A 26,664-nucleotide genomic window follows, 5' to 3' on the forward strand; every position below is an offset into this window, starting at 1 on the left:
TCGTATCGAACGAAGCTTAACACAATAATATAACGTAATAAATTAGCAAAAAAAAAATTAATACAAAATAAATTTAAAATTGGCGCCATAATAAGGCGAACAATTTTTTGGGGAATTCCGTGAAGAGGAAGAAGAAACTGTGCGCGTTAATATCGGCTAACTTCAAGCCGGTGAACTTAAACAGCAACATGGCGCAGTGGTAGTGTTTCACAAGACGCGTGCAAAATGTGCTATAATTCCAAAAACTGAAGCAATTGTTTAGTTTTTTCAGTTGCGCGTAGTGTGTACAGAAGTTATGTCATCGTTGCAATACGTCGTTCACCCCTTACCGGGGTCCGAAGACCAATTTAACGATAGGTAAGCGGGCCCGCATTTAGTATTAAGTACGTAGTGCCAATCGTTCTTTTTCTTCCACCATTTCCCTTTATGCCCCGTCGGCGCTACTCTTCAATTCTCAAAAACGAGAAAATGGAAACCGCGACCCTCGTACTAAATTAATAAACCGAAGGTGCGGCTTACCACGGCTCGATGGCCGTGTCAACCATTTTATGAGACCTTTTCCGCATCTCATTTTGTCTTTTGGAATTTTCGCCTTTACGCAAAACGACTCTCCGACGAAATTCCAATGCTATACACAAATATATTGACAAACTGTCATTTTACAAAATTACGACGTAATTCGTTTTTTCTTATTATTATTCTTACTATTTGGGCATAAATTTTTCTCTCCTTCAACAATACATTTGGTAGAAAAAGATAACTTAATTTTATCAAGTACTCATAATGATATGTTCATATTATTTTTCTAGGAATTTATTTACATATAGTTTTAATTACTAATACATTGTTATGACTCATTTTTTCCTAATAATAATAATATCATCTTCTAAAATGTTCTAGATTAATTCCAAATATTTAATACCACTATTTAGCTTATTTATTACAAATATTTTTATATCAAATTTAAACTAAATTCCAGCATTTTTTCAAAATAGCCAATTACAAGAATTTAATCACAAACATTGTAATGACTCAAATTTCTAATACAATTTAACTTGCAGATAAAGATCAATGTTTTAAATTTTATTTTAATTGTAAATCTTATTTTAATCCTAATAGATTAAAAGAAGTAGCCGATCGAATAAATCGTCAGGGTCACACATCACATCCGGTGTGGTCAAATCTACGTACGCCCGTGAAACGTATAGCCTTGGGCCCCCAGCACATAGCTTTACTTCTCGAAGACGGTCGCGTGTGTAGGACTTCATATAGTGTCATATCCGATAGGTTAGATTTGACAAAAAATGATCAAAATAAGAAGTAAGTATAATAAACGTTTTTGCGATGTTGATAAATAATTGTATTAAAGTTCTTATAGTACCATTAATGGTGGAACTGGTGGCGGTGCTGGAAGCGGCGGTGGTAATGGTTCTGGTGGATCAGGTGGCACCAAACCTGCTGGAAGGCAAATTCGGACAAGAGCAAGGTGTATGAGATCGAATACTGCCATTCGTGGTGGTAATAATAGTGGTAATTTGATGATACAGTAGAGCATTGATAATCTGGATTATCAAAATGTCTGGATTTTCAAAAAGAAACAAAAATAATTCACTTTTGTGGTTAAATAATTAAGCAGATAAATAAAAGCAGTAATTAATATTAACTTATAATATATTTTAATGAAAGAATATAGATACATACATATGTAATGTATTTGTACAATGTGTATTTATAGAATACTGTACAAGTTATACAGTGTCTGCTCTTAAAATAATGTGTTATTGATTTTTGAACTGCAGTAGTTGTTCGCTTTTTTGTGGCCAAGTCTTTGATTCGTTTTAACCTCTTGTGGTTCATCTTGTGGTGGCTCAACTTAAGGATACAATTTGCTACAACTTTTGTTGTAAAAGTTTTTCTGTATCATGCTCCCTATATCGATTTTTTTGATACTCTTCTAATTTTCATATTTTTGAAAAATTCTCTACATTGATGCATCTGGGAGCAATGTGTTAAGGGTACAATTTGCTACAATTTTTGTTGTAAAAGTTTTTCTGTATCATGCTCCCTATACCGTTTTTTTATAGTCTTCTAATTTTCATATTTTTAAAAAATTCTCTACATTGATGCATCTGGTAGCAAAAGTGTTGATGAGCAATGTGTTAAGGGTACAATTTGCTACAACTTTTGTTGTAAAACTTTTTTTTGTATCATGCTGCCTATACCGATTTTTTTTCATACTCTTCTAATTTTCATATTTTTGAAAAATTCTCCAAATTCTGCATCTGGGAGCAAAGAGCTACAGAGCAATGTGTTAAGGGTACAATTTGCTAGAACTTTTGTTGTAAAAGTTTTTCTGTATCATGCTCCCTATTCCGATTTTTTTTTATACTCTTCTAATTTACATATTTTTGAAAAATTCTCTACATTGATGCATCTGGGAACAAAAGTGCTACAGAGCAATGTGTTAAGGGTACAATTTGCTACAACTTTTGTTGTAAAAGTTTTTCTGCATCATACTCACTATACCGATTTTTTTTTATACTCTTAATTTTCATATTTTTGAAAAATTCTCTACATTGGTGCATCTGGGAGCAATTCGCTACAACTTTTGTTGTAAAAGTTTTTCTGCATCATGCTCCCTATACCGATTTATTTTATACTCTTCTAAATTTCATATTTTTGAAAAATTCTGTACATTGATGCATCTGGGAACAAAAGTGCTACACAGCAATGTGTTAAGGGTACAATTTGCTACAACTTTTGTTGTAAAAGTTTTTCTGTATCATTCTCCCTATACCGATTTTTTTGTATACTCTTAATTTTCATATTTTTGAAAAATTCTCTACATTGGTGCATCTGGGAGCAATTCGCTACAACTTTTGTTATAAAAGTTTTTCTGCATCATGCTGCGTATACCGATTTGTTTTATACTCTTCTAATTTTCATATTTTTGAAAAATTCTGTACATTGATGCATCTGGGAGCAAAGGTGCTACAGAGCAATGTGTTAAGGGTACAATTTGCTACAACTTTTGTTGTAAAAGTTTTTCTGCATCATGCTCCCTATACAGATTTTTTTATACTCTTTTAATTTTCATGTTTTTGAAAAATTCTCTACATTGATGCATCTGGGAACAAAAGTGCTACAGAGCAATGTGTTAAGGGTACAATTTGCTACAACTTTTGTTGTAAAAGTTTTTCTGTATCATGCTCGCTATACCGATTTTTTTGTATACTCTTCTAATATTCATATTTTTGAAAAATTTTCTACATTGATGCATCTCGGAGCAATTCGCTACAACTTTTGTTATAAAAATTTTTCTGCATCATGCTGCCTATACCGATTTGTTTTATACTTTTCAAATTTTCATAGTTTTGAAAAATTCTGATCTTTGATGCATCTGGGAGCAAAAGTGCTACAGAGCAATGTGTTAAGGGTACAATTTGCTACAACTTTTGTTGTAAAAGTTTTTCTGTATCATGCTCTCTATACCGATTTTTTTTTTACTCTTAATTTTATATTGTTGAAAGATTGTCTATATTGATGCATCTGGGAGCAAAAGTATTGATGAGTAATGTGTTAAGGGTACAATTTGCTACAACTTTTCTTGTAAAAGTTTTTCTGTATCATGCTTCGGATACCGATTTTTTTTTTTTGAAAAATTGTCCACATTGATGCATCTGGGAACAAAAGTATTGATGAGCAATGTGTTAAGGGTACAATTTGCTACAACTTTTCTTGTAAAAGTTTTTCTGTATCATGCTCCCTATACCGATTTTTTTATACTCTTCTAATTTTCATATTTTTGAAAATTGTCTACATTGATGCATCTGGGACCAAAAGTATTGATGAGCAATGTGTTAAGGGTACAATTTGTTACAACTTTTGTTGTAAAAGTTTTTCTGGAAGTGAAACTCGGAAAATGTCTCAATAAATCTAGATGGCTGTAGAGTTCTAGAACGTCTGTGTTCTAGTTCAGCATATATTTCTATTATTTTTATATCTATAACTGGAACTGCTTTCACATAGTTCAAGTACTTTTATACCAAACCTTTAGGTTTTGTTGGACTGTATTGTCTCCAAATCAGTCGTCCTTTCCATCCAATAAGTCTCTTGCTGCTTTAGATTTTTGACAATGGGAAGAACTTTTGTCCAGAAAACGATAAATTTTAATAAGAGATGAAATATCTTTTCCAACATTATTTTTAAAAAGAAAGGTGTGTATGTAATATCATTCAAAAATCCGCTGACAGACTTCTAGAGCAGGTAATACAAAATGCTCGCAAATGCCTTCTCAACGAGATATAGCGGGTCAAAGTTTCTTTAAAATTAAACATTATGTGCAATAAAAACCCCTTTTTAAAAATATTGTCTATACCATTGCTAATGTTATCAAACGGGTAGTATTTTCGTGTAAAGTGATCAATTGGTCTCTTACAAAACTTTGATCAAAGCAATATTTTTTATTGCTGATAATGTTTAATTTTAAAGAAACTTTGGCGGCCTATATCATTCTCGTTAGCCCATGTATATTAAGACTATTCATCTGAATTTTTCATGTATTACCTGCCCTAGAAGTGTCTGTCAGCGGTTTTTTAAATCACCTGTATATACTTTCACGTTTGGAAAAATACAATTGATACTCTGGTTTCTGGTTCAAACCTTGTAACATCAACAGTCCTATAAGGGTCTATTTCTTTGGAATTTGTATTTTTCCATTTCTTTACTAGAGAGTTTTGTTATAACTTTGTAGCATTATTAGCAAGATATTTACTTGTTTCAATAACAATTAACTCAATTACATCATCAAGAAATTGTTCAAATATAGCTAATGTGTAATTATACATTGTAATCCATTTGTACCTGTAAGGCCAATGGAGCCACAAAGGGAAATGGAGGTCTACGAATACCGTTGGTGGTTCAAGAGATCCAAATGGTTGTAGTCTCTGTTGTGGGATGGCAATATCGTAAATCGTCTTGTTCACTAGATTCTTGGTCCTCACTCGATCGAATTTCTTCCTCAGAACTTGTTAGTTATCAACAGTCAACCACTCCCTGGAGTCATTTTAATCGCATTCTTCGTTATCATTTACACTCAACTTCTTAGCCAGCACTTTGAATTTTTTTAATGAAAGGCGACGCTGGAGATGCTTTTTGTAGATTTTTTATTTTCTGCCAAAATTCATTCTTGTACCATTCAAGAAAAACTATCAGATTGAACTCATCCATGTGCTTTTTTGTGATGTGTACTAAATAGGAAGAGTACAATTTTTAAAACTGCATGATTTTTTGCTCTTATCAATCAGCAACAAATGTATTTCACTTTAAACCCGGGAGGGGATTATTCCAGTCTTGAGGTCAGTGACTTGCGTAGAAGAGTCATCCCTAGAATAACTTCCCAAGTGCAGTATTTGTAACCTTTTCAATAAAAGTACACCCAGGCACTAAATCCGAAGAAAGTTTTTCTCCTTGAATCTCCAGCTCCCTAATACCAAGTCAAGGACTTAAAGTTTTTAGGCCATTCAGATCTTTTTTTTTAGGCTCATTTAATTTTAGAACTTTTTCGCACATTAGTGGGCCTGAAATTGTCTCTCCTAGACTTCTCCTTTGGGTAGATCACATACAATACATTGCATCCTCCAATGTTTTGTCTTTTGCTGAATGCGCAGTTTTTCTTTTTATTGTCCCTTTTTCAGAGTCCAGTTTTGAAGCCAGTTCTTTTTGCCTTAATGTCATTTATAATGGATATTGCTACCCCATAAATACTGGCAAGTGATGCTCCACTTTCACTTTATATTAACCTTTCTAATACTTTTAATTTAGTTTCAACGTTTAAGAAAGCGTGCTTTTTCTTTGAAATCTTTGTTCGTGACGCCATCGCTAAACTCAGACTCACTACCATACTATTGGACACAAACAATCGGCTATAGAAACAATGTTTTGAGTATGCTTAGAAAACAATACAATACAGGTTATTATGATCATTTCAACTTTTTTTTCACCAAAATTGAATCCAGATTATCGAAAGTTCGGATTTTTGATGTCCGGATTATCGACGCTCTATTATAATTAAATTTGAGGGATGGTGAGTTATTTTAATTATAATTCTAGGTCGAGGGGCTCCAGTAATTATAGGTACTGGAGGATCTAGTAGTGGTAGACCCATTGTAACTGTTCCGGCACCATATGTACCGGAAGAATTGGTATCTCAAGCGCAAGTTGTTTTACAAGGAAAAAGTAGAAATTTAATAATTAGGGAACTTCAGCGCACGAATTTGGATGTTAACCTAGCTGTTAACAATTTACTATCAAGGGACGATGAAGAAGGTGAAGAAGGAGATGATGCAGCTGATTCATACGTTCCAGATGACCTTATCTCACTGTTGGACGGTGGTTTTCATACAGACCACTCGGTTATTATTGATGCGGACGCAATGTTTTCTGAAGATATGTTTGGGTACACTGGAATTCGCAAGTAAATTGCCCTTTTTTAGCTTTCGTTTTCGCTTTTATTTTTAACTCTCCTTCCATCTGTCTGTTCCGTTGCCCATTCGCCCTTTTACTTTTTGATTCTTTATTTTTTAACTTAAACCTGTTTGGCTGTTTGACTTTGCTCAAACTAGCTTCTTGAATAGCCGTGGCGGTGGCAGCAGTCGCAGCCGACTCAACGACCGGGACGCCCCCCAATGTAACAACTCGGGAATGGATAGAGATCGTGACAGGGATAGTTTTTTGAGGTGGAGGGATCGACAGTATTTTGGGCCGCGCCGATGGCTTGAAACCGCTTTAAGGGATAATGCTTATGAAAAAGACTCTGAGAGCAAGAAAAAAGATGGAGCTAGTCCTCTTTGGATTTCAGATGAATTGGAATATTGGCCAGATACAGCTGGAAGGTTTACACAAATTGCCACATTATTTAGTGAGTTGATTGCTTTATCAACTACTGGACATATTTATCAGTGGCGTTGGAATGATCCAGAACCTTATAAACATCCAGACGTAAGTGCTATCTTTTTCTCAATTTAGTGCAGTGGTAAAATGGTCCAAAATACAGTTTATGTATTATATTATATGGTAATATATTATGAATAATGTATACATAGGTACCCTTCATAGAATTTCACCTCTTTTTGGTTTTTTTAAAACAATTTTGAATGTTTACTAATTGAAGTTTTAATGTTTATAGTTATATAGGTGATTCTTTAAATCTGGTAATTAAAAATCTGCTTGTTTACTGGACAGAAAATTAACAAAAAGTCAATTTTAGAACTTCTACAAAAAATGCAAAAAAAAAACGATCTGGTAATGACAAACTTACTAGAATTATTATAAAATTTGAATCCTAACATCTATTTCTGTACTGAACGTTTTTTCAGATTTATAAATAACTAAATACTCTCAAAGGAAATTCTATGGTTAAAATTGTTAAAATCACGTTTTTTGAAGTAACGATCTATTTTCTTCCATTCCCCTTTTATATTTGTTATGGGATATTGTCATATTTTATATTAATTGAATTATTATTACCTTGTTGAAACATAAATGATTTCGTCGCAATCTCAACATTTCTAGCGCTTGCTAATAAATGACTTTTTAAAATATCAAGATAATATTATTTGTTTATGATAACATTTATCAACGCAATATTTCTTACACTATTAGTGACATAATGCCACCTCCGTATTTTACTGTTGGGCACAGATTTATGTTTTTAATGTTTCCTTATGTTTTCGCCAAATTTCACTGCGTGGCAATGAATTAAATTAATTTTTGTTTGGCTACTAAAAATTGTTACTTAAGACAGAATCATAAGTTTTTAATGGAGTATTTACGTTTGGGGAATTAAAAAATCAATAATTTTTACGAATGTTTTTAAATGTTAAGAATTTATTTTTCCTGGAACTGCTCGTGTAATGTTGCTGTTTTGATAAAAAAAAAGTTGGAATTTCCAGACTCTGTATGATAATATTTTACCGTACTTATTTTCCAGACTCTTTCTGCCTTCAATTTTTTTCTAAAGCCTAATGGAATTTGTTTGCAATTTGTATTCAAACAAATCAAAAGTAAAATTGAATTTTACCCGCAAAAATTGATCCATTAGTTTTTATGCAATTATGTTATGTAATTGAAGGGTAACTAAACATTTTCAAGCAGCATATGCAGAGTAAAAACGTCATATAAGTATTTTCATGGTCTTCCAAATATTCAAACTTTTGCTTATTCTCCATGAACTATAGAATCAAAATAGCGATTAAAAGAATTCGTTTTTTCTTTCGATTTTAAACGTAAACCCGCTTAATCTTATTTCCCTTTCTGAAACGCATAATGTAACTGAAAGAAATAGAACAAACATATAGTAAGTGTAAACACATTGTCCAAAGTACTAATTTCGGCATTGTTCATCATCAATAAACCTATATGCACATCATATAGGTTTATTGAGGACTTTAACTATATTTGCATAATTATCATGTAAAACTACGTGAAATATTTTGGATAATGTATATTTAGAATATTATCATGTGTGGATGTTGATCATAAATGGTTCATTTCCAAAACACAATAGTCTTATTTTCTACACATAGCGGAGGTGATTTTTTCGGTTTGATTGTAGATGTCTAGAATTATCCCATTGAGTTGAACTTTTAAAACATTTGTTACTACCAGTACATACCATTTTGTGCAGATTATGCTTCAAACGAAACTTCACGAATTAAGGGACAAGTTGTGTATGAATGGACTGAATCCTTGAAATGATTGAGAATGATTTCCTAAAATGAATGATGGGACAAAAATAAGTGCTCAAATATAAATGCTTTATAATTGCAAACAATGATTAATTTGTATTATCAAAATCTTATTAAATTTCAGATTATTTTGTTGTACCTCTCCTCATGAATTAAGATTTGCGCAAAACTCAATTCTTCGAATTCAAATTACTTTAGAATTAGCTTTTCCATTAACAACTTCTTTGAAGGTATCTATAATTTAAAAGTGATGGTTAAATATTAAATATAACGACTCTGCTGGTTATTTTCAAATTTTTATCTGTCTTATTTAGTGATCCATCTAAATTTCCATAGCTGAACAATATACCAAAAGAAGAAACAAGGCTGATTGTACAAGTTTTCAGGTTTATGTTTCATAAGTATATCAATATTGATCCAATTTTCAAGTTAAATCTTAAATGTACTTTTTGTAATGTCTTGATAAAACCATTCTTATCGCCTTATTTTCAGAAAAAAATACAACATTTTCTCCCTTAATTCGTACTATATTGTTTAACACAAAACCTTATTTTAGCCTACTTTATCACTGTACTAAAACGCAATAAATTGTGTTATCTACTGTGTTATAAATGATGATAAATGCTAACCATTGATAAAACCATGATATTTTTTATGATTAGTCTTTCTGATTTACATTAAATATTTTTTATTTATAAAATTTAAATAGAAACTAGATAATGTAGTAAGATTTATTCTAGAATCCAAATATACACCATCCAAAAACAATTTCACTTGGATTATCAGGCGAAAAGATTGTACATATATCGGCGAGTTCAACGCGGTGTTCTTTAGCGACTGAATCTGGGAAAGTAGCAACATTTGTAGATGATACCCTTACAGCTGCATCTGCGAAACTTGAAAGTCCAGCCCAAGCCTATTCCGAATTCCAAACGGATAAAATTGTTGCTTTGCATACATGTCCATTGTATACAGTGGCTAAACTAGAAAGTGGTTCTTTGTATTGGTGGTAGGTAAAAAAATTATGTATCTTAACAATGATGACGAATTGTTCTTTAAAGGGGAGTATTACCCTTTCCCCAGAGGAAACGATTATGGGAAAAATACAGAGCGAAATTCAGAAAACAGCGAGCGAATCAATGTGATTTAGTAAGCGGCGCACAAGTCTGCATGAAAAATAGTCCTATGTATCAAGCTGGAGCCTTAGGTTTTACCGTTATGGCTGGTGTTCCTAAAGTAGGGCAACTTCAAAATGCCGCTTGGTCTTTAACAGACACTTGTTCATTTAAAATCGTCACAGCACAACCTATTTCTGATCGAGTTAGAGATTCAACGCCTGGAACAAGCGGTATAACATTATAAAAAAAATAAAATTTACAAATTTAAATTATTTCTTTTGCTAGGCTCCTCTTCTACTAAAAACACAAATAAAGAAACTGCTGATCGATTGGATATGCCACCACCTCCTTCTCCAGCTTCAAGTACTTGCAGTGATACAGGAAGCATATCAAACAGCCATAGTACGTTCTTTTTCTATAAATTAATTATTTTAGTCATAAACATTTTCTTGTAGAACGTCAAAAGAGAATGACAGTTTCCGGGTCAGATCAGGGACCAGAACAAAGAAAAGATGAGGAAACTTGGCAACTTAGAGACGTAATATTTTTGGAAGATACACGCACTGTACCAGTGGGACGAGTGCTTAAAGTTGATGGGGCGTATGCAGCAGTTAGGTTTCCATCAACTCATACTAGAGATCGTGATGGGAACAAAGATGCAGATGATATTCTTCAAGATTGTAGATTGATGAAAAAAGATGATCTGCAGGTGGGTATTTTAAAATAGCGAAATTTAATCGCTTTGATACGCCCCAATCTAACTAAATTAATCAGGTTTTATTGGCAAGTTAACAAAGCAAAAACAAACGGATTGTTAATTTTAATTGTGAAAACACTCTGGAAGTTTTTCATTATAAGCAATCCAACAAACATACTTAAATCGAAAAAGAATTATAATTCGGTTTATTTAATCGATATTATTTGATGTAGGTTTTAAAATCAACAGCAACGTTTAGAGCACCAGATTGTTTCCAAAAAACACCACGTAAAATTCAAATATCAGATAACTCGGGACAAATTTTAACTGTTGCTGTGGATGCACAAGGAATCCACGCCGTCGTTCGTACAGCTACAAAGCTTTCTTACGTCGTTTACAATATTTGTAGCGGAAGGGTTGAAGTTGACAATCCATTTCCTAGCGACACAGCCGCTTTTATGGGCTTATATCCCAGTTATATTCATTTATGTTGTGCTGCAGAGGTACTTACAAACATATCATTTATACCTTATTTAATTAATATATTAAAAATTTTAGAGTAACGAAACCATTTTAATTTTGCGCGATGGAAACAACACAATTTATCCTCTAGCAAAAGATTATGCAGAAGCAATCAGGGATCCTCAAGCTTTAGATTTACCACCGATTCGGTCAGTTGGCGCTGGAACTGTTGTTCTTGGAGGAACTGCCCCGAATATGAAAAATCAAGTCGCTATTATTCTTTTTGCTTTAGAACAACAGCTGCTGATGCCGAAAGTATTAAGATGTGACTTGGAAGGATCCAGACAAATTTTGGCTCAGTTAGAAGTCGATAGTAGTAAGTTAATGTTTTTTAAGTATAATTTAAAATTTACAATTAAATTTTATTGTAGAAAATAATCCAAGTATAATTCATAATTTATTAAACGAACGCTGTGATGGAAATAGAAACATTTTCCATGCAGTTGTTAACATGTGTACACCAACATCAAATAAAGAATCAGATAATAGTAAGTTTACACGTTACTCTTTCGATTTTTCACATTTATAAACAATTTTTTTTTAAATTAGTAGATACTCCACCACCACCTACAACAAATTCTACACCAGGTTTAGAATGTATTAACGTAATAACAAACGCTGTGGGAGCTCGTTCAGTTTCACTACGCGATATGATGCGACGCGGTGTTCGCCCTGAAAGAGAAATAAATAATTCTAATGGCGAGCAGCATTCCTTTGTCCAAGAAGAGCCTATTCCAACGCATTCTTGGCCGCCAGAGTCTTTTGATGTAACATCTGGTGATGAAGATAGTTTGATGGGATTAGGAAGTAGCTCAGCAAATAAAACAAACGTTAACAGCGTTCCAATACCACCTGTGAACTCGGTAACGGATCCTTCTGAGCGCAGATCTAACGCGATGAATATTCTAAGAGCTTTGCTATATGAATCTGCTGTTTTAACACCTCACCTTATAGAAATGTTATGCGCTAAAGATGCTCAAGGTCAAACACCGTTTATGTTGGCGGTTTCATCTAGATGTTATCCAGCCGCTTTAGAATTATTTGATAGAATTATGCAAGTCGGAACGCCAAGTGAACAGGAAGAAATGATATTTCCAAAAGGATCTAACCCAGATCATTCCCCGTTACACGTTTTGTGTTGTAATGACACTTGTAGTTTTACTTGGACTGGAGCTGAACATATTAATCAAGACATTTTCGAATGTAGAACATGCGGATTAACTGGATCTTTGTGTTGCTGTACAGAATGTGCTCGAGTTTGTCATAAAGGTCACGATTGTAAATTAAAGAAGACATCGCCAACTGCTTATTGCGACTGTTGGGAGAAATGCAAGTGTAAAGCGTTAGTTATGGGAAATCAAGCGGCGCGTTATGAGTTACTCGATAAATTAGTTAGAGATACTAGTTTGGTTGTAGCCCCAAATTCAAGGTATTGGGAGATTTGGGTGTTTAAAAGTGTTTTAAGTTGAATTTTGTTTTAGGGGTGAAAATATTTTGTTGTTTTTAGCTCAAACTGTTGGTAGACAAAACCATGAACAGAGGCAATATAGAGCTGCAAGACCAAGAACAGCTTCAGCTAATTCTAGAAATAAAACACCTTCATCTGATGGTAAATATAATTAAATAAATCAGCTCTGCAAATCCACTGATTTAATTTTATTACCCTATAGTTAAATCAGTCGCAAATCAGAGCAAAAATAACGCTTATACATATCTGAATGTTATTATCATTTATATTTGTGATAATAAAATTTGAGTATAAGTTACATTTTTTTACCATAATTAAAATATTTCGTAAGTGACACCACTGAATTTATTTTAGTTGAAGTTGATGTACCAGAACATGATTTAGAACCACCGCGCTTCAGTAGAAAAGCTTTAGAACATTTATTAAAAGATTGGAAGGCTGTTCAAAGTATGATAATGACCGGTACAAAAGAACAAAGAGATCCATCTTCTGTTGAACAACAGTATATTGGAAATCAATCTGGAACAACTTTACTCGATAAATTCACTCACAGCTTATTGGTAAAATGTTACATCGAAGCGTTAGAACGATTATTAGAAACGCTCGTAAGAGAATTAAAGAAACCGGACGCGAAACACGTTAAAAGTGTCATGGTTGTCGCGAGACGTTTTGTAAGATCGGTTGTTAGAATCTTTGTGATATTTAATATTGAACTTGCACCAGTGCCTAAAAAGAGAGCGTAAGTAATTTTTTTTGTCAACGATTTCCTTTGCAATATATTTTTTTGACTAGCTTTTCCAACAGCCCTAATACACCCATCGGTAAATGTCGGAAAGTTTTTCGTTCCCTTGTTACAATAGCAATACAAGAATTATGTGAAACTGCCGATTCTTTAATTGCTCCAGTACGTCATGGAGTTGCAAAACCTACAGCGCCATTTTCCTTAGCAACTGCAATTGCAGATATTGTCACAGTAAGTTAATAAAAAAATAATGTTTCTTTTAATTTATCGGTCATTTTGCGTTATAGAGTTCTGAAGAACTATTTCTAGTCGATCCTTTAGCACCACCAGGTGCTCGCAGTCCAGCTAATAACTCAAATATCTCCACAAACGAACCCCTTCCATTTTTAAGCGATGGCGTTCGACTAGCACCCACATCCGCTCGCGATTTAGATGACACAAACGATGGCGAAAGTATGGCCATTGATAACGACGATGATAACGCATCTGAACACGCTGACGGTCCTGGTTATCGCGAAATTCCAATCGTACGTTCTGATAACCAAGACGCACCAGCTGAACAACCGGAAGGAAACGCCGGTCAGGCTGAAGATAGTGATCCCGAATTGGATTTGCTGGCTGAAGCGGAAACCGAGTCCGACAGCGATGACAATCACAGTAATCAGGACGCGGCATCCGCACAGCGTTCCGTTCAAACGGGAGCTACGGCTGGATCCGATACAGGTTAGCTTTAAAAATAATAAAAAAAAATTTCCTAAATATTTTTATGCTAGGAATGTTACTCTTCCCTGAAGATGAAAGTGGTGAATCAAGTCAACAAGAAGAAGAAGAAAGTGAGGCAGGTGAAACTGACGAACAAGATACGGAAGATTATACATTAACAGACGAACAATTGGAGAGAAGGAGGTAAGTTGACGCTTGTCATCGATGATATAGCGGAGGATGTTTACGTGCTATCTGTTGCTTTTGTGTGCTGATTTTTTTGATTGTGTCTATGAAAGAAGCCGTTACAGTAATGCGACCGGCCACGGCCCGCGAACGAATCTTGCGCCACTCAACATGCAATGGGCGATACGCTCGCGGGACGCTTCAAGATCGGCCGGCGTGAGGATCACCGGGACAGGATCAAACCTCGTCTTCATCGATCCCAGTTCTTTGAGACGTTCGACAACTGGAAGTACCGCCGTCGCAGCGAGTACGGAACCCGTTACGATGGCCACGACTGCGAGTTGCCTTTCTCGAGCTTTTGGTATCGTCATTCGACAAATTTCTGATTTGTTGTCTTTAATGCAAGATTTACCACAAATACCTCCTACACCCTTTGCTCATTTGGATATCACTCAGGAAGATATTTGCAATATTCAAGTAAAAATATGAAATAATTAAAAAGCAAGTAACATTTATTAATTTTTTGTTTAAATATTTAGGTTTATTTAGAGTTCCGCCTTAAAGATACATGGGATTGGCTTTTAACAGTCATGGATTCCACGGAGGCTCAACTTAGATTTGGAGCTTCTTTAACACATTCATCAGATATAGCTCATCCTGGTCACCCAGTTAACACTGGAACTAGTTCAGCTGGTTTAGTACGCGGTGGGAGGGCCCAAATAACAACAACCTCTTCCAGTGGATCAACAAGAATCGTTGGATTTGCAGCAAACGTTGAAAATTCGCGATCACGAGTTGATCGAGATGGTAACATATTTAATTTACAATCACCCGCAATTATAATTTACTTGGACGCTTTAGGTGTTGATACTTCAGCCGCTCGAAGAGAATTCTTATCGTATTGCTTATCTTTGATGAGATCCCATAATGGAGAGCACTTGGATTCATTGCCCATCTTAGATGTCTCAGCATTAAAACACGTTGCGTACGTTTTTGACGCTCTAATTTATTATATGCGGTCTGGAACGAATACAGATGCTAGTGAAACGGAATCTTTACGCGATGGTCATCCTTTACCGCAATGGAATGATCAAGATGAGAATGAAAATGAAGAAGGTGAAGAAGAAATTCCAGTTGCCATGGAAACTGAATCCTTGGATGATCAAGAAGTTTCAAATATTGCGAATATGTCGAATAATTTAAATACTTCATCTTTATCATTATCTGGAAAAGGACGAAAACACCCTTTCTTTCAGGTATTAACTAATATTTTTAAAATCATTTTTGTATTAATTTTTTATTTTTGCAGAGATCCGAATCAACACTTTGTTTAGGTTGTCCACCACCAGATCCTTTTGAAACCCCAATGGCTGAAGCTTTACCTTTAGCCGATCAACCACACTTACTCCAACCAAACGCAAGACGAGAGGACCTTTTTGGAATCCCAAAACAACCAATCGCTTTAACGCCGACCGGCCCTAATTCAAGTAACCCTCTAGAATCCTTACCTGACCGATTAAGTCTTTCATCAAGAACTTCAGACTTTGCCATGTCACAACCGATCCGAGCAAATCATCCGATATCGTCTTCCTTCAATGTGATGGGACCAAATCCCCTGCACTATCCTCAGAGTTTTGCCGACGGTGACAATGATGGTAGCGGAACCGTTCCACAACAGGTAAAAGAAGCCCAAGTTCAAACGGAACAAGCCACTGCTGGACCAAGTACGAGTTCTGGTGATTTGTTGGTGACGAGAAAAATGAAAAAATACAGATATCTTTATACAAAATTAGAAAATCATGGTGATGTTAATGATGGTCCCCAAGATTTGTCATGTGGAAGAGATGTAGCCATGATTAATGAAAGCAGTGGGGATGGAATTAAAGAAGGTTTGATTGATTTCTTTGCAGAATTTCATTTATATTTTATTACTTTTCTATTTAGAACCTGGTCAATTATCATCAAGGCCTCAAATTATTGTTTCTCCAAGGAAACCACCGGATTCAAAACATGGTGGCCACTCTATTCCTTTATTTTCTGGAGATATGACTTCAGATTTTATTATACAAAATAAAGTTAGTTGTGTTCCTATTGGGAATACCGGAAATAATCCAAATAACGTGTCGTCTAGAAGTCCGAATAAAAGTGTTATAGTTAGAGCTGGATCTTCAGTAAGTTATTCACACACTACTATTTATTATTATTATAAAGAAATTAGGGGGAAATTGATACGTACACATATAGTATTTTGTTAGATGTGTATCACCATATTTCCCCATAGCATTTTGCTTTCTGATGACTGCATTTTGTTAAGACTTTAAAATGTGGACAGATACGAAGCACACATCAATATACAGGGTGAGTTATTAGTGCCCCAGCGGTCGATAGTTACTAAATCGTTTGAAAAACAAAAAATTTTTGTATACAAAAGTTGTTTGACTCATTTCCTATTACGTAAAATTATTTTCACTTATACAGAATGTTCCATTTAAGCGTAACAGAGAGTACGTAAATTTTTTTAAATGGAACACCTGTATATTTTATCATGAATACAACTAAATTTGTTTATACAACCGTATATGTTACTATTTCACAGCGTTCATAGTTCCTGAGATATTCAATTGTTCTTCCAAAATGTGCTCATTACAGGATCCTTTTAAAAACGATGTAAAAACGCCATTTTTTCAGATTTTGCCTTGAAACTACGTCAGACTAAATGATAAATGATAGTATTCAAAGATATTAGATACACTATACAGGCTGTTTAGTTACTTTTGATGTTTTTCAAATGGCTTTTTCTTAAGTTTTTTAAACGGAATAGCTTGTATATTGTGTGCTAGTTGAATTGCTCATCAAGTGCCCTTTCATTAATGATAAGTATGTCATATGTCTAACTTTAATACTTTTCCTGATATCTAGAATTTAAAGAAAAATATGTAATGAAATGTCATTATTGTACTTAAAAAAGTGACAGAATGCAATATATTCTGTCCTTTTTTTGTCACATTTTGTTTTTTCTTTTTTGTTTGTTTGTCATTTGTAAATCTGTAATATTATATTAAAATACAATTAAAAAAAAAACTTTAATGAATAAATAATCAAAACGTGATAAAAATACAATTAAATGGCAGAACAATAAATCCCTTTTTTAATTACTAAATTATTTGAAGGAAATGCTAAATATTACTCAACAAATAGGTATTAAATTTAATTAATATTTAGAAGTTGTTCAAAATGCCGCCCATTTTCTCTTCTACAAGTATTAATGCGCTGTAGTTAAGATGATACTGGTTTATGAAGTTGCATTTACAAATAATTGTTGAAGTTGTTATTATTATTTCTTATTGTCACGTTATTATTTGTTTTATAGAGCCAAAAAGTTGGAGATACTGATATAGTAATGTGCGTAGAAAATCAACAAACTGAGACACTTGAAAATCAAGAAGATCTTGAGGTATCTCTTAACATGTACATCTTATTTTCTCTAAAGTCGTAAATTATATGGCCGAACAATTGCATGTTTTATTACTTACATCTTTTTAAATCTAATAAAGTACCAAGTCGCATTATAATCTGGTATATGGCAGCAAAATTATTTTACATAATAAAATATTAATTAAATAATAAAAGGAAGAACAAAAAAAGCCAATAAAAATAGACAGAATATAATATTAAGTACAATAATGCATATTTTATTACACATTATTCTTTAAATTCTAAATATCAGGAAAACTACTAATGTTAGATATATGACATACTTATCATTAATTAAAGGTAACTTGATGGGCAATTTAACCAGCACACAATATACAGGATGTTCCATTTAAAAAACATATGAAAAAGCCATTTGAAAAACATCGAAAGTAAGTAAGTGTTATGAACACGCTGTATAGCGTATCTAATATCTTTGGATACTATCATTTGAACGCTATGAGTTAGTAACATATACGGTTGTATAAACAAATGTAATTCTATTCATAATATGATAAAATATACAGGTGTTCCATTTAAAAAAATCTACATTCTCTCCGTTACGCCTAAATGGAGCACCTGTATAAGTAAAAATAATTTATATATTATAATAGAAAGTGGCGAGTCAAACAACTTTTGTTCAATCCTACCTTCGAAATTGTCAGTTTCTAACTTGGATAGGAGTGTTGAAAGTTGTTATTTACATTCACTCTGCTGACTCTTCATTTTTTCACTCACTCTAATTTTTTTCAACCACTGTTAACTAAATATAAAACCTTTAAAGGAACAACTCTTTGTTTAAACGTAACTGATGTTAATTAAAAAACAGTGGACAACACACGTGGAAAATTAATTAATTATTTCACTTGTATAAATTATTATTTTTAATCAATTTATTAATTTTATTCACAATCACCTTATAATTGAAGTTTTATCCACACTTATGAACCGTATAAAGTACCACTTTTTCCACTAGTGGAATAATGAAAAATACAATCTTAAATCAATCACGTCCTATTTATATTAACATTAATATTTATATTAATAGACATTTCATTCTTTGATTTGTCATATCACTTTTTTCATTTTTCACCAACTTTCACACTTTTACAAATATGTTACAAATGGAGTTGATAAACAATCGAAAATAAATAGCAACAATTCAACACCTCCCAATATGTTTTTTTAGTTAATTGCAAGGATTTTTGAGATGATAGCCGCTTTCAGAGTGAAATGTCAAATCATTTTTTGATAACATCAGATGAAATTTTGGCGATTCTGATTCTAAATGAGAGTGATTGTGGATAAAACGTTGTATTGCATGCGTGTTTTAGATGCATTTTATTCACTTAAGAAAACTCAAGCTTCGCTCTCGCGTTTAAACATTCTTGCGGGAATAAAATGCTGTCTAAAACACTTACACAATAAATAACTATTATGCATAATGATGACTATTAACAATTTGACACAAATAGTTGTTTACATATATCAATTAAGACCATGATAATGTCAAAAACTGCTGTTGTTGCCGACATGTCATGAAATTACTCAGGAATTATCGAATTTTAACCCTTCGTCTGTAAACGGTTTTTTAACACCTGCCGTCTGTAAAGGTGTGTCTTTCGGGTCCGGCCGTTTTTTTCATCCTGTTAATGCTCTCAAAAAATTTTATAAACAATTGAACAAAACGCTATACAGCACACGTGGGAAACTAATATTTTCCACTAACTTGATTGTCTATCCACACTCGTCTTTGGCTTGTGTGGAAATTCGACATACACGTTAATAAAAAATCATAGTTTCCTCACTTGTACTGTAATATACTATTGTATAATAGTATATTATTCAACAAGCGTATAATGGCGGCTGTTACCCACGAAGATGAAGTTGTAATCTCAGTGGGTAACATCTATTATACGCAATTTCAGATATAACCTCAATATAAGAAAGCTGTCATTTCTGTTAATATTTTATTTTTTGATTAGTAGGCCGTGTCAGAACTGTGGAATAATGGCTTCATTATTCAACACTTTGTCAGCCATGGGTAATGCGTGTCATTACCCGTCAAAAATCAATTGTATAACGAATAGATAATTCAATAGTTGTAGATAAATAGTATATTATTCAACAAGCGTATAATGGCGGCTGTTACCTACGAAGATGAAGTTGCAACACGAGCGAGCGAAGCGAGCGAGTGTTGTAATCTGAGTGGGTAACATCCATTATACGCAAGTTGAATACTATACTTTATCTACAACTATTTAATTTTGAAAAAAAAAATCAAAAAAAGGAAAAAAAATAAACTTGATAGACATTTCAGACATAACCTCAATATAAGAAAGCTGTCATTTCTGTTAATTTTTTATTTTTTGATTAGTAGGCCGTGTCAGAACTGTGGAATAATGGCTTCATTATTCAACACTTTGTCAGTCATGGGTAATGCGTGTCATTACCCGTCAAAAATCAAATGAATAACGAATAGATAATTCAATAGTTGTAGATAAAATATTTTTTTCTTTCACAAACGGTTTGGCAACTATCGTCCGTCAGGATACTAATATCTCACCCTGTATATATTTTTTTTAAGTTAAATTTAGCTATTAATTTTTCAGTTAAGATGATACTGTTTTATGAAGTTGCATTCACAAATAATTGTTGAAGTTGTTATTGTTTATTGTCACATATTATTTGTTTTATAGAGCCAAAAAGTTGGAGATACTGATATAGTAATGTGCGTAGAAAATCAACAACCCGAGACACTTGAAAATCAAGAAATATCTGCAAATGTTACTGTTTTAACCACACCTAATACAGCATCTACCTCCGATTTGCTGAGACCATCAATTGGACAATCTGTATCGCAAGATTTATTGCTGGGAAGATGGCGATTATCTTTGGACTTATTTGGGAGAGTTTTCATGGAAGATGTTGCATTGGAACCAGGTTCTATTGTCTCAGAATTGGGCGGGTTTCCCGTTAAAGAAGCAAAGTTTCGAAGAGACATGGAAAAACTCAGGAATAACCAACCCAGGGATTTAACTCTAGCAAAGGTTACTATCTAAATAAAATATTATTTTATAATTCTATATTAGTTTATTATTTATTGTTGATTTTTTTTATATTATACAAAATAAAGTTAGGAATTTTGGATATTTCTAAATTTTTATTTATAAAAAATGACTTTTATTCTTTTAAATTTACTTATAAAAGTAAGTAATACTTGTAGTAGTTATTTTATTTGCTTATTTGAATTAACCCTGCTTAAATGAAGCTTATAATTTAAATTTATTTTTTTCTTTTAGATGGAACGTGACAGAACACAATTAATCTTACAAACATTCAAAGAATTAAACACTCAATATAGCACATATAGTCGAAGATCGTCTGCTTCACAACCACCTTTAGCAGTAAACAGAGTAAAGGTTACCTTCAAAGAAGAACCTGGAGAAGGATCTGGAGTGGCTAGAAGTTTTTATACCGCAATAGCTGAAGCACTTTTAGTAAACGAAAAATTACCAAATCTCGAATCAGTTCAAATCGGCACGAAATACAGTCCTCACTATAGCGTTCTTCAACGATTAAGAAGAGATCGTGACTTTTTACGACGACCATCACCCATGGGTAGAGGGTCGTCGCGAAGTCGTGAACATCACTATCGACGAACGATGAGCGTCGATGCAAGACCTTTTATTCCAAGTGATACAATTACAGAAAATCCTTCAATGCCCGAATTGGGTAACAGTAAGTTTTGTTTTATTTATTTATTTTTTTAGTTCATTTAGTTGTGAAGTTATTATCGGTTTGTGCTTAGCCTCATCTGGAAATACAAACGGCGGACAAGCTACACCTGTTCCAAACCGTAATGAACATTTAAATACTCATCAACAACAATTAGGAGAACGACTTTATCCAAAAGTAAGTGAAATTTTTACACAGTATCAAATTTGAGGAAATATTTTTTGACATTAATTTTTTATTAAACTTATTTAGGTTTATAATTTACATCCAACATTTTCTGGTCGCATAACCGGTATGCTTCTTGAGTTAACGCCAGCTCAAATTCTTCTTTTATTGGCTTCGGAAGATTCGCTTAGGGGTAAAGTTGAGGAGGCGGTTGAGATGCTTCTCGCGCACTCACAACCTCAACAAGAAATCGCTTCGGAAGCGCTTTTGGGTAAGTAATAGATAGCCGATATAGTGTTGGCGTAAACTTTGCCACACGTCCCCGTCCGTTTCTTCTAGACAACGTTGTTGTTGACACGTTTTACCCGGCAGATAGGAACTGTTCAAGGAAATCAAATCGTCCCGGTTCAGATGCGGGCGAAGACAGTTCCACAACAGATGACGAAGATAACGCACCTTTATTTTATTGTCCCGGCAAACGGGGTTTATACGCACCTCGACAAGGAAAAGGATCATACGAAAGGATTAATGCTTTTAGAAATGTTGGAAGGTAATTAATGTTTTATTATTTTGTGTGTGATTTAATTGAGTTTTATTAATTTCTAGATTGCTCGGATTATGTTTGTTACAAAACGAATTGTGTCCAATATTTTTAACTAGACACGTTTTGAAATATATTTTGGGACGTCCTGTAAAATTCCATGATTTGGCTTTCTTTGATCCAGTTATGTATGAATCTCTTCGACAATTAGTCGTAAACGCTGAGACGAAAGATAACGGATTATTTACTGCTTTGGATCTCAACTTTAGCATCGATTTGTGTGCTGAAGAAGGAGGCGGATCTTATGAATTAATGCCCGGCGGTAAAGATATGGAGGTTACTCCTTCAAATGTTTATGATTACGTCAGAAAATATGCTAAGTATAGAATGGTGAAAGCACAAGAAAAAGCAATTGAGGTATTATTCATAAATACAATAAAACCTCGATATAACTGACAAAATATTTTTGGTCATACTATTAATATTATTATTAAATATTAGCGCTCATAAACAGAATCCAACTCAGGTTATTCCCCAAGTTGCTCTATTCCATGTTCATAGCTAAACTCCTGGTATTCCCTGAGTTGTCTATATCAGCGTTCCGCCAACGTTTAAGTAGCGACCCAAAAATATTAATAAAATCTTAATATGACCCATAAGATGTTAATAAAGGGGATAATTACTGTTATAGAAAATTAAACACAGTTTCAGCATAAATTTTTAGTCCTTTTAGTTAATATTTTTAGTATAATAATAATGCATTTCTTCTAAAATCAGTGACTTTTATATTGTTGCATCTTGTTCGCCAGTTTATCTATCCTAGGTTCAATCGACTGATTTAATGTTATTCTCATTGTGGCATTGTCTACTTTATGCAGCTCATCTTCAATTATTTGAAGATAACATAGGAACATATCAAATCTATCTATTCAACCTCTCCAAATATCAATTTTTTTGATAAAAGCTTCAACTTTGTTGCACATAAATAGGTTAGTCATCCACCCTTGCATTGATAATGTTAATTCATTAACTAACGAAAAAACAGCAGTTAGGTAAGCACCTTTACAAGCCATACGTTGTTTTTGAGGTGTTCTGCTAGTGATGAATTTTGGTCATTTAAAAGTATTTCTATTTCGGTTCTTAAGTCAAAAAATCTTTTCAGTACCTTCCCTCTAGAAAGCCTGCGTATATGTAAATATAGTAATAAAACTTTGTGTTCTGAATCTATCTTTTCACAGAATAAAGCGAACACTCGTTGCGCTATTACGAATATGATTTACAATTTTCACATAGTGATGAAAACTATGTCTAGAGGTCTTCGTTTATATTTTTGGATACCAACTGTTCACAATAAAGAATGCAGTAGGTTTTTGTTATATTTTTATGCGATAGTAACACCTCTGTTTTTTCCTACCATCGCCGCTGCTCTATCTATGCATATACATACATTTATTCCAAGGAATGTGTTTAGACTCAAAGTATGAATTTATGGTAGCAAAAACGTCAGAAGATGTAGTGTACAATTGTAGTTTTATTCCAACTCAAAATCAATATTATTACTTGAAACATCTGTGGATTCATCTAACTGCAAGGAATAATATGGTGAATGTTCCAATTTTTTTTTAGTTGTAATTCCAGGTCATTTGAAATACTAAGTACTTTATTTATAAGTTACTTTATTAGTACTTCTCCTATATTACACGCTTTTTTAGTTTGAGCAATATGCAATGCTACTAAATAAGAACATTTCAAATATTTCTTATCTGTTCCAACATATTTAGTTAAACTTGATTTATTCACCTTCAAGTCTTTAAGTTTTCTTTTAAAAAATTCTGGTGGTTTATCATTGTATTCAACATGATTAGTTTCTAAATGTGTTAAAAGTTTATTAGATTTTAAAGATGCGTTTGCTAACACAGTTCCACACACAACACATTGTGGTAAATCAATATTATCTTCTTGTATAGACGTAAAGGTATTTATAAACAAATTTCTCCACTTCTTTCTTTTTTTAATGGTTCAGTTGTCTTGGTGGGAGTTTTATCTCAGTGTGTTGAACATTCTTCGTGGGAATATAATTAAATAGTGTGCTTTTCTTACTCATTTTCAGAATATAAGCTGAGAAATACTTTAAAATTATTAATAAAGCTAGAAATAACATTAGCTTTAGAACTAACAATAGACCTACAACTAGAAACATTCGGGTTTAGTCGTCTTAAGAGATGTAGGGCTAAACCCAAATGTAACTAATTCTAGGTCTAGTGTTAGTTCTAGTTATAATTGGACCGCGTTATGCATCACTTGACTAAGCAGCAAATGAATAATGTTGAGAAAAACGAGATTTTCGTTTTCATCTCTTTAAAAAAGTAAGACTTCTCAGAATAGACAGGCTCAAACTATTGAAAATTGTTTGGTGTCTGTCTATTTTTATCGCAGAACACTGATGACAGCCATCACAAGCACAGAATCCGCTTGGTCGTCGTTTTACGATTCAGATTACAGAAACACCCTGTATGTGTTTCTGTAAGTCGTGGCATAAATTTAATTACAAATACTAGAGTCAAAATGATGTTTCGAGTAAAAATTTTTGAAAAAAATTACTTAGAGTTAAGTCTAACTAGTTTCGGCCCTTGGTCATCTTCAGAGACTACAAATAGGTTAACATCTCTCATCTTATCCATTTTACAAACAAGTTTCTCAATATTTCTTTTTATTTTGTTAAAAAAGATTACATATCAAAGTCGAAATTAGATTATTAGTTACTAATTTACAAAATTAAAAAAATTGGCTTCAAAATCGACGATTTTTCTTAATCAATGTGAAATGACCCAAAAAAGACGTTAAAAATAAAAGAAAGTACGGAAAAGTTAAGTTAAGGTTAAGTTAATCTAGTGTTAGTCACACTAGATTAACTTCACTTCTATTATTATGATAACTAAGTTCAGGTTTAAAATGTCAACCTCAATTTTGACATATTTGTAATCTTCATTAAAAATCCTTTAAAACGAGTACAAACACGGTATATTTATCTTCAATATTAATGGAGTTATGGTCAACTTCCGGTTAAGAATGTCAACGTCAATTTTGACATATTTGTAATCGTCAAAATCCTTTAAAATGAGTCTAAACATGATACGTTTAATTCCAATGTTACTCGAAATATAATATAAGCAACTTCCTGTTTGAAATGTCAATCTCATTTTAACATATTCTTAATTTTTATAAAATGTGTTAAAATTTGTCACAAAAACGGAAATATAATAAAAGAAATCAAAAATTAAGGTTGGTATTAATATTTAAAAATTAAATTGTTAACTTCGGCTTTAATGTTTTTTATTCTAACTTTTTGTGTTTTTTTTGAGATAAGTGCGTCATCTTTGGACTCATTTTAAAGGTTTTTTAATGATGACAAATATGTTAAAATTGACATTGACGTTTCAAACCGGAAGTGGTTGTATTTCCATTAATATTAAAGTTAAATATGTCGAGTTTGGACTCATTTTAAAGGATTTTTTTATGAAATTGACAAATATGTCAAAATTAATAGTTGAAAGTTCGAACTTTTTGGTTTTTTAAATTAAATGCGTCTGATAAATATTTGGACTAACTTTAAAGGTTATTTTATGAAGATTACGAATTAAAGTTGACATTGACAACTGAAAGTTTTTTTCACGACTAAACCCGAATGTTTCCAGTTGTCGTTCTAGTTTTAGTTCAATAAAAATATACAACATAGTACAACATAGTAACACTAGACTGAGAACTAGAAACATTCGGATTTAGTCCCACGTCTCTCAAGACGGCTAAACCCGAATGATTCTAGTTCTAAGTCTTGTGTTAGTTCTAGTGATAGTGCTAGTGTAAAACTAGAACTAGAAAGTATCGGGTTTAGCCGTGCGTCCTCAGACTTCTAGGTCTAGTGTTAGTTCTAGTTTTTGTGCAATAAAAATATGCAACGTAGTGCTATTTTATGCTAACTAGCGCCATCTACCGCTGTCGTTTGTAAAATGGATAAGATGAGATATGTTAATCTATTTGTAGAGTCTCTGAAGATGGCCGAAACTAGTTAGACTTAAATTCTATATAACAAACTTTTAATTTTATACTAACATCTAGAAAACGACACTGGACCGAAATTGTAGGTTCATCTCAAGGACAGTAGAATCTAATAGGACTGCTACATCCATTGTATTTTTGTAGTCCACTACGAGTTGGTTGCCTGCACTCTACGTTACACTATTTGCCACGCCTGGTAACTGTTTGTCTTTTTAGAGGTTATATGATGAATGCGTCTAAAAACATAAAACTTCAAAAATAATATGAATACGTCTACAATATAACCTCTAAAAATACACAGCAAACGCATAAACCACAACAACAGCTGGGCGTAGCAAATGGTGTGACGTAGTTTGCGGGCAGGTTGTCACAACAATAGATGTAGCAGTCCTGTTAGATTCTACTGTCCTTGGGTTCATCTATTTTTTCTATTGTAGAATTTCTTGGTGTATCTAAGTGTCTTTGTACAATATACCGATAAATCTACCTAATATCTATCCGACCGATAAAC

General features: G+C 33.1%; 1 protein-coding gene and 1 non-coding gene across 5 annotated transcripts in view; both read left to right on the forward strand.

The window, feature by feature from the left end:
- LOC111414059 (E3 ubiquitin-protein ligase hyd) overlaps window positions 1–26,664 on the forward strand; it is a 28,730-nt gene continuing 2,066 nt past the window's right edge. Inside the window, exons 1-30 of one of the 4 annotated variants that reach the window (XM_023045234.2) lie at window positions 1–357; window positions 1,120–1,320; window positions 1,370–1,530; window positions 6,112–6,475; window positions 6,624–6,999; window positions 9,488–9,756; window positions 9,809–10,095; window positions 10,151–10,267; window positions 10,321–10,574; window positions 10,796–11,065; window positions 11,121–11,400; window positions 11,456–11,572; window positions 11,634–12,513; window positions 12,566–12,693; window positions 12,907–13,291; window positions 13,345–13,525; window positions 13,582–14,017; window positions 14,068–14,200; window positions 14,296–14,659; window positions 14,722–14,989; window positions 15,044–15,438; window positions 15,492–16,071; window positions 16,127–16,353; window positions 17,553–17,636; window positions 20,353–20,703; window positions 20,956–21,394; window positions 21,444–21,568; window positions 21,644–21,827; window positions 21,896–22,106; window positions 22,163–22,514. In XM_023045234.2, the coding sequence (XP_022901002.2) occupies window positions 296–357; window positions 1,120–1,320; window positions 1,370–1,530; window positions 6,112–6,475; window positions 6,624–6,999; window positions 9,488–9,756; window positions 9,809–10,095; window positions 10,151–10,267; window positions 10,321–10,574; window positions 10,796–11,065; window positions 11,121–11,400; window positions 11,456–11,572; window positions 11,634–12,513; window positions 12,566–12,693; window positions 12,907–13,291; window positions 13,345–13,525; window positions 13,582–14,017; window positions 14,068–14,200; window positions 14,296–14,659; window positions 14,722–14,989; window positions 15,044–15,438; window positions 15,492–16,071; window positions 16,127–16,353; window positions 17,553–17,636; window positions 20,353–20,703; window positions 20,956–21,394; window positions 21,444–21,568; window positions 21,644–21,827; window positions 21,896–22,106; window positions 22,163–22,514 (8,481 nt within the window). In that variant the 5' untranslated portion in view covers window positions 1–295. The remainder of the gene's footprint in view (window positions 358–1,119; window positions 1,321–1,369; window positions 1,531–6,111; window positions 6,476–6,623; window positions 7,000–9,487; window positions 9,757–9,808; window positions 10,096–10,150; window positions 10,268–10,320; window positions 10,575–10,795; window positions 11,066–11,120; window positions 11,401–11,455; window positions 11,573–11,633; window positions 12,514–12,565; window positions 12,694–12,906; window positions 13,292–13,344; window positions 13,526–13,581; window positions 14,018–14,067; window positions 14,201–14,295; window positions 14,660–14,721; window positions 14,990–15,043; window positions 15,439–15,491; window positions 16,072–16,126; window positions 16,354–17,552; window positions 17,637–20,352; window positions 20,704–20,955; window positions 21,395–21,443; window positions 21,569–21,643; window positions 21,828–21,895; window positions 22,107–22,162; window positions 22,515–26,664) is intronic. The other 3 variants (XM_071196389.1, XM_023045235.2, XM_071196388.1) reach the window with 3 other exon arrangements.
- LOC111414078 (small Cajal body-specific RNA 8) lies at window positions 16,401–16,531 on the forward strand. Its single transcript, XR_002706243.2, has one exon. It is a non-coding gene; the product is annotated as a small Cajal body-specific RNA 8 (non-coding RNA).

This window comes from Onthophagus taurus, chromosome 6 (genome assembly GCF_036711975.1).
Source record: "Onthophagus taurus isolate NC chromosome 6, IU_Otau_3.0, whole genome shotgun sequence".
Taxonomy (NCBI): domain Eukaryota; kingdom Metazoa; phylum Arthropoda; class Insecta; order Coleoptera; family Scarabaeidae; genus Onthophagus; species Onthophagus taurus.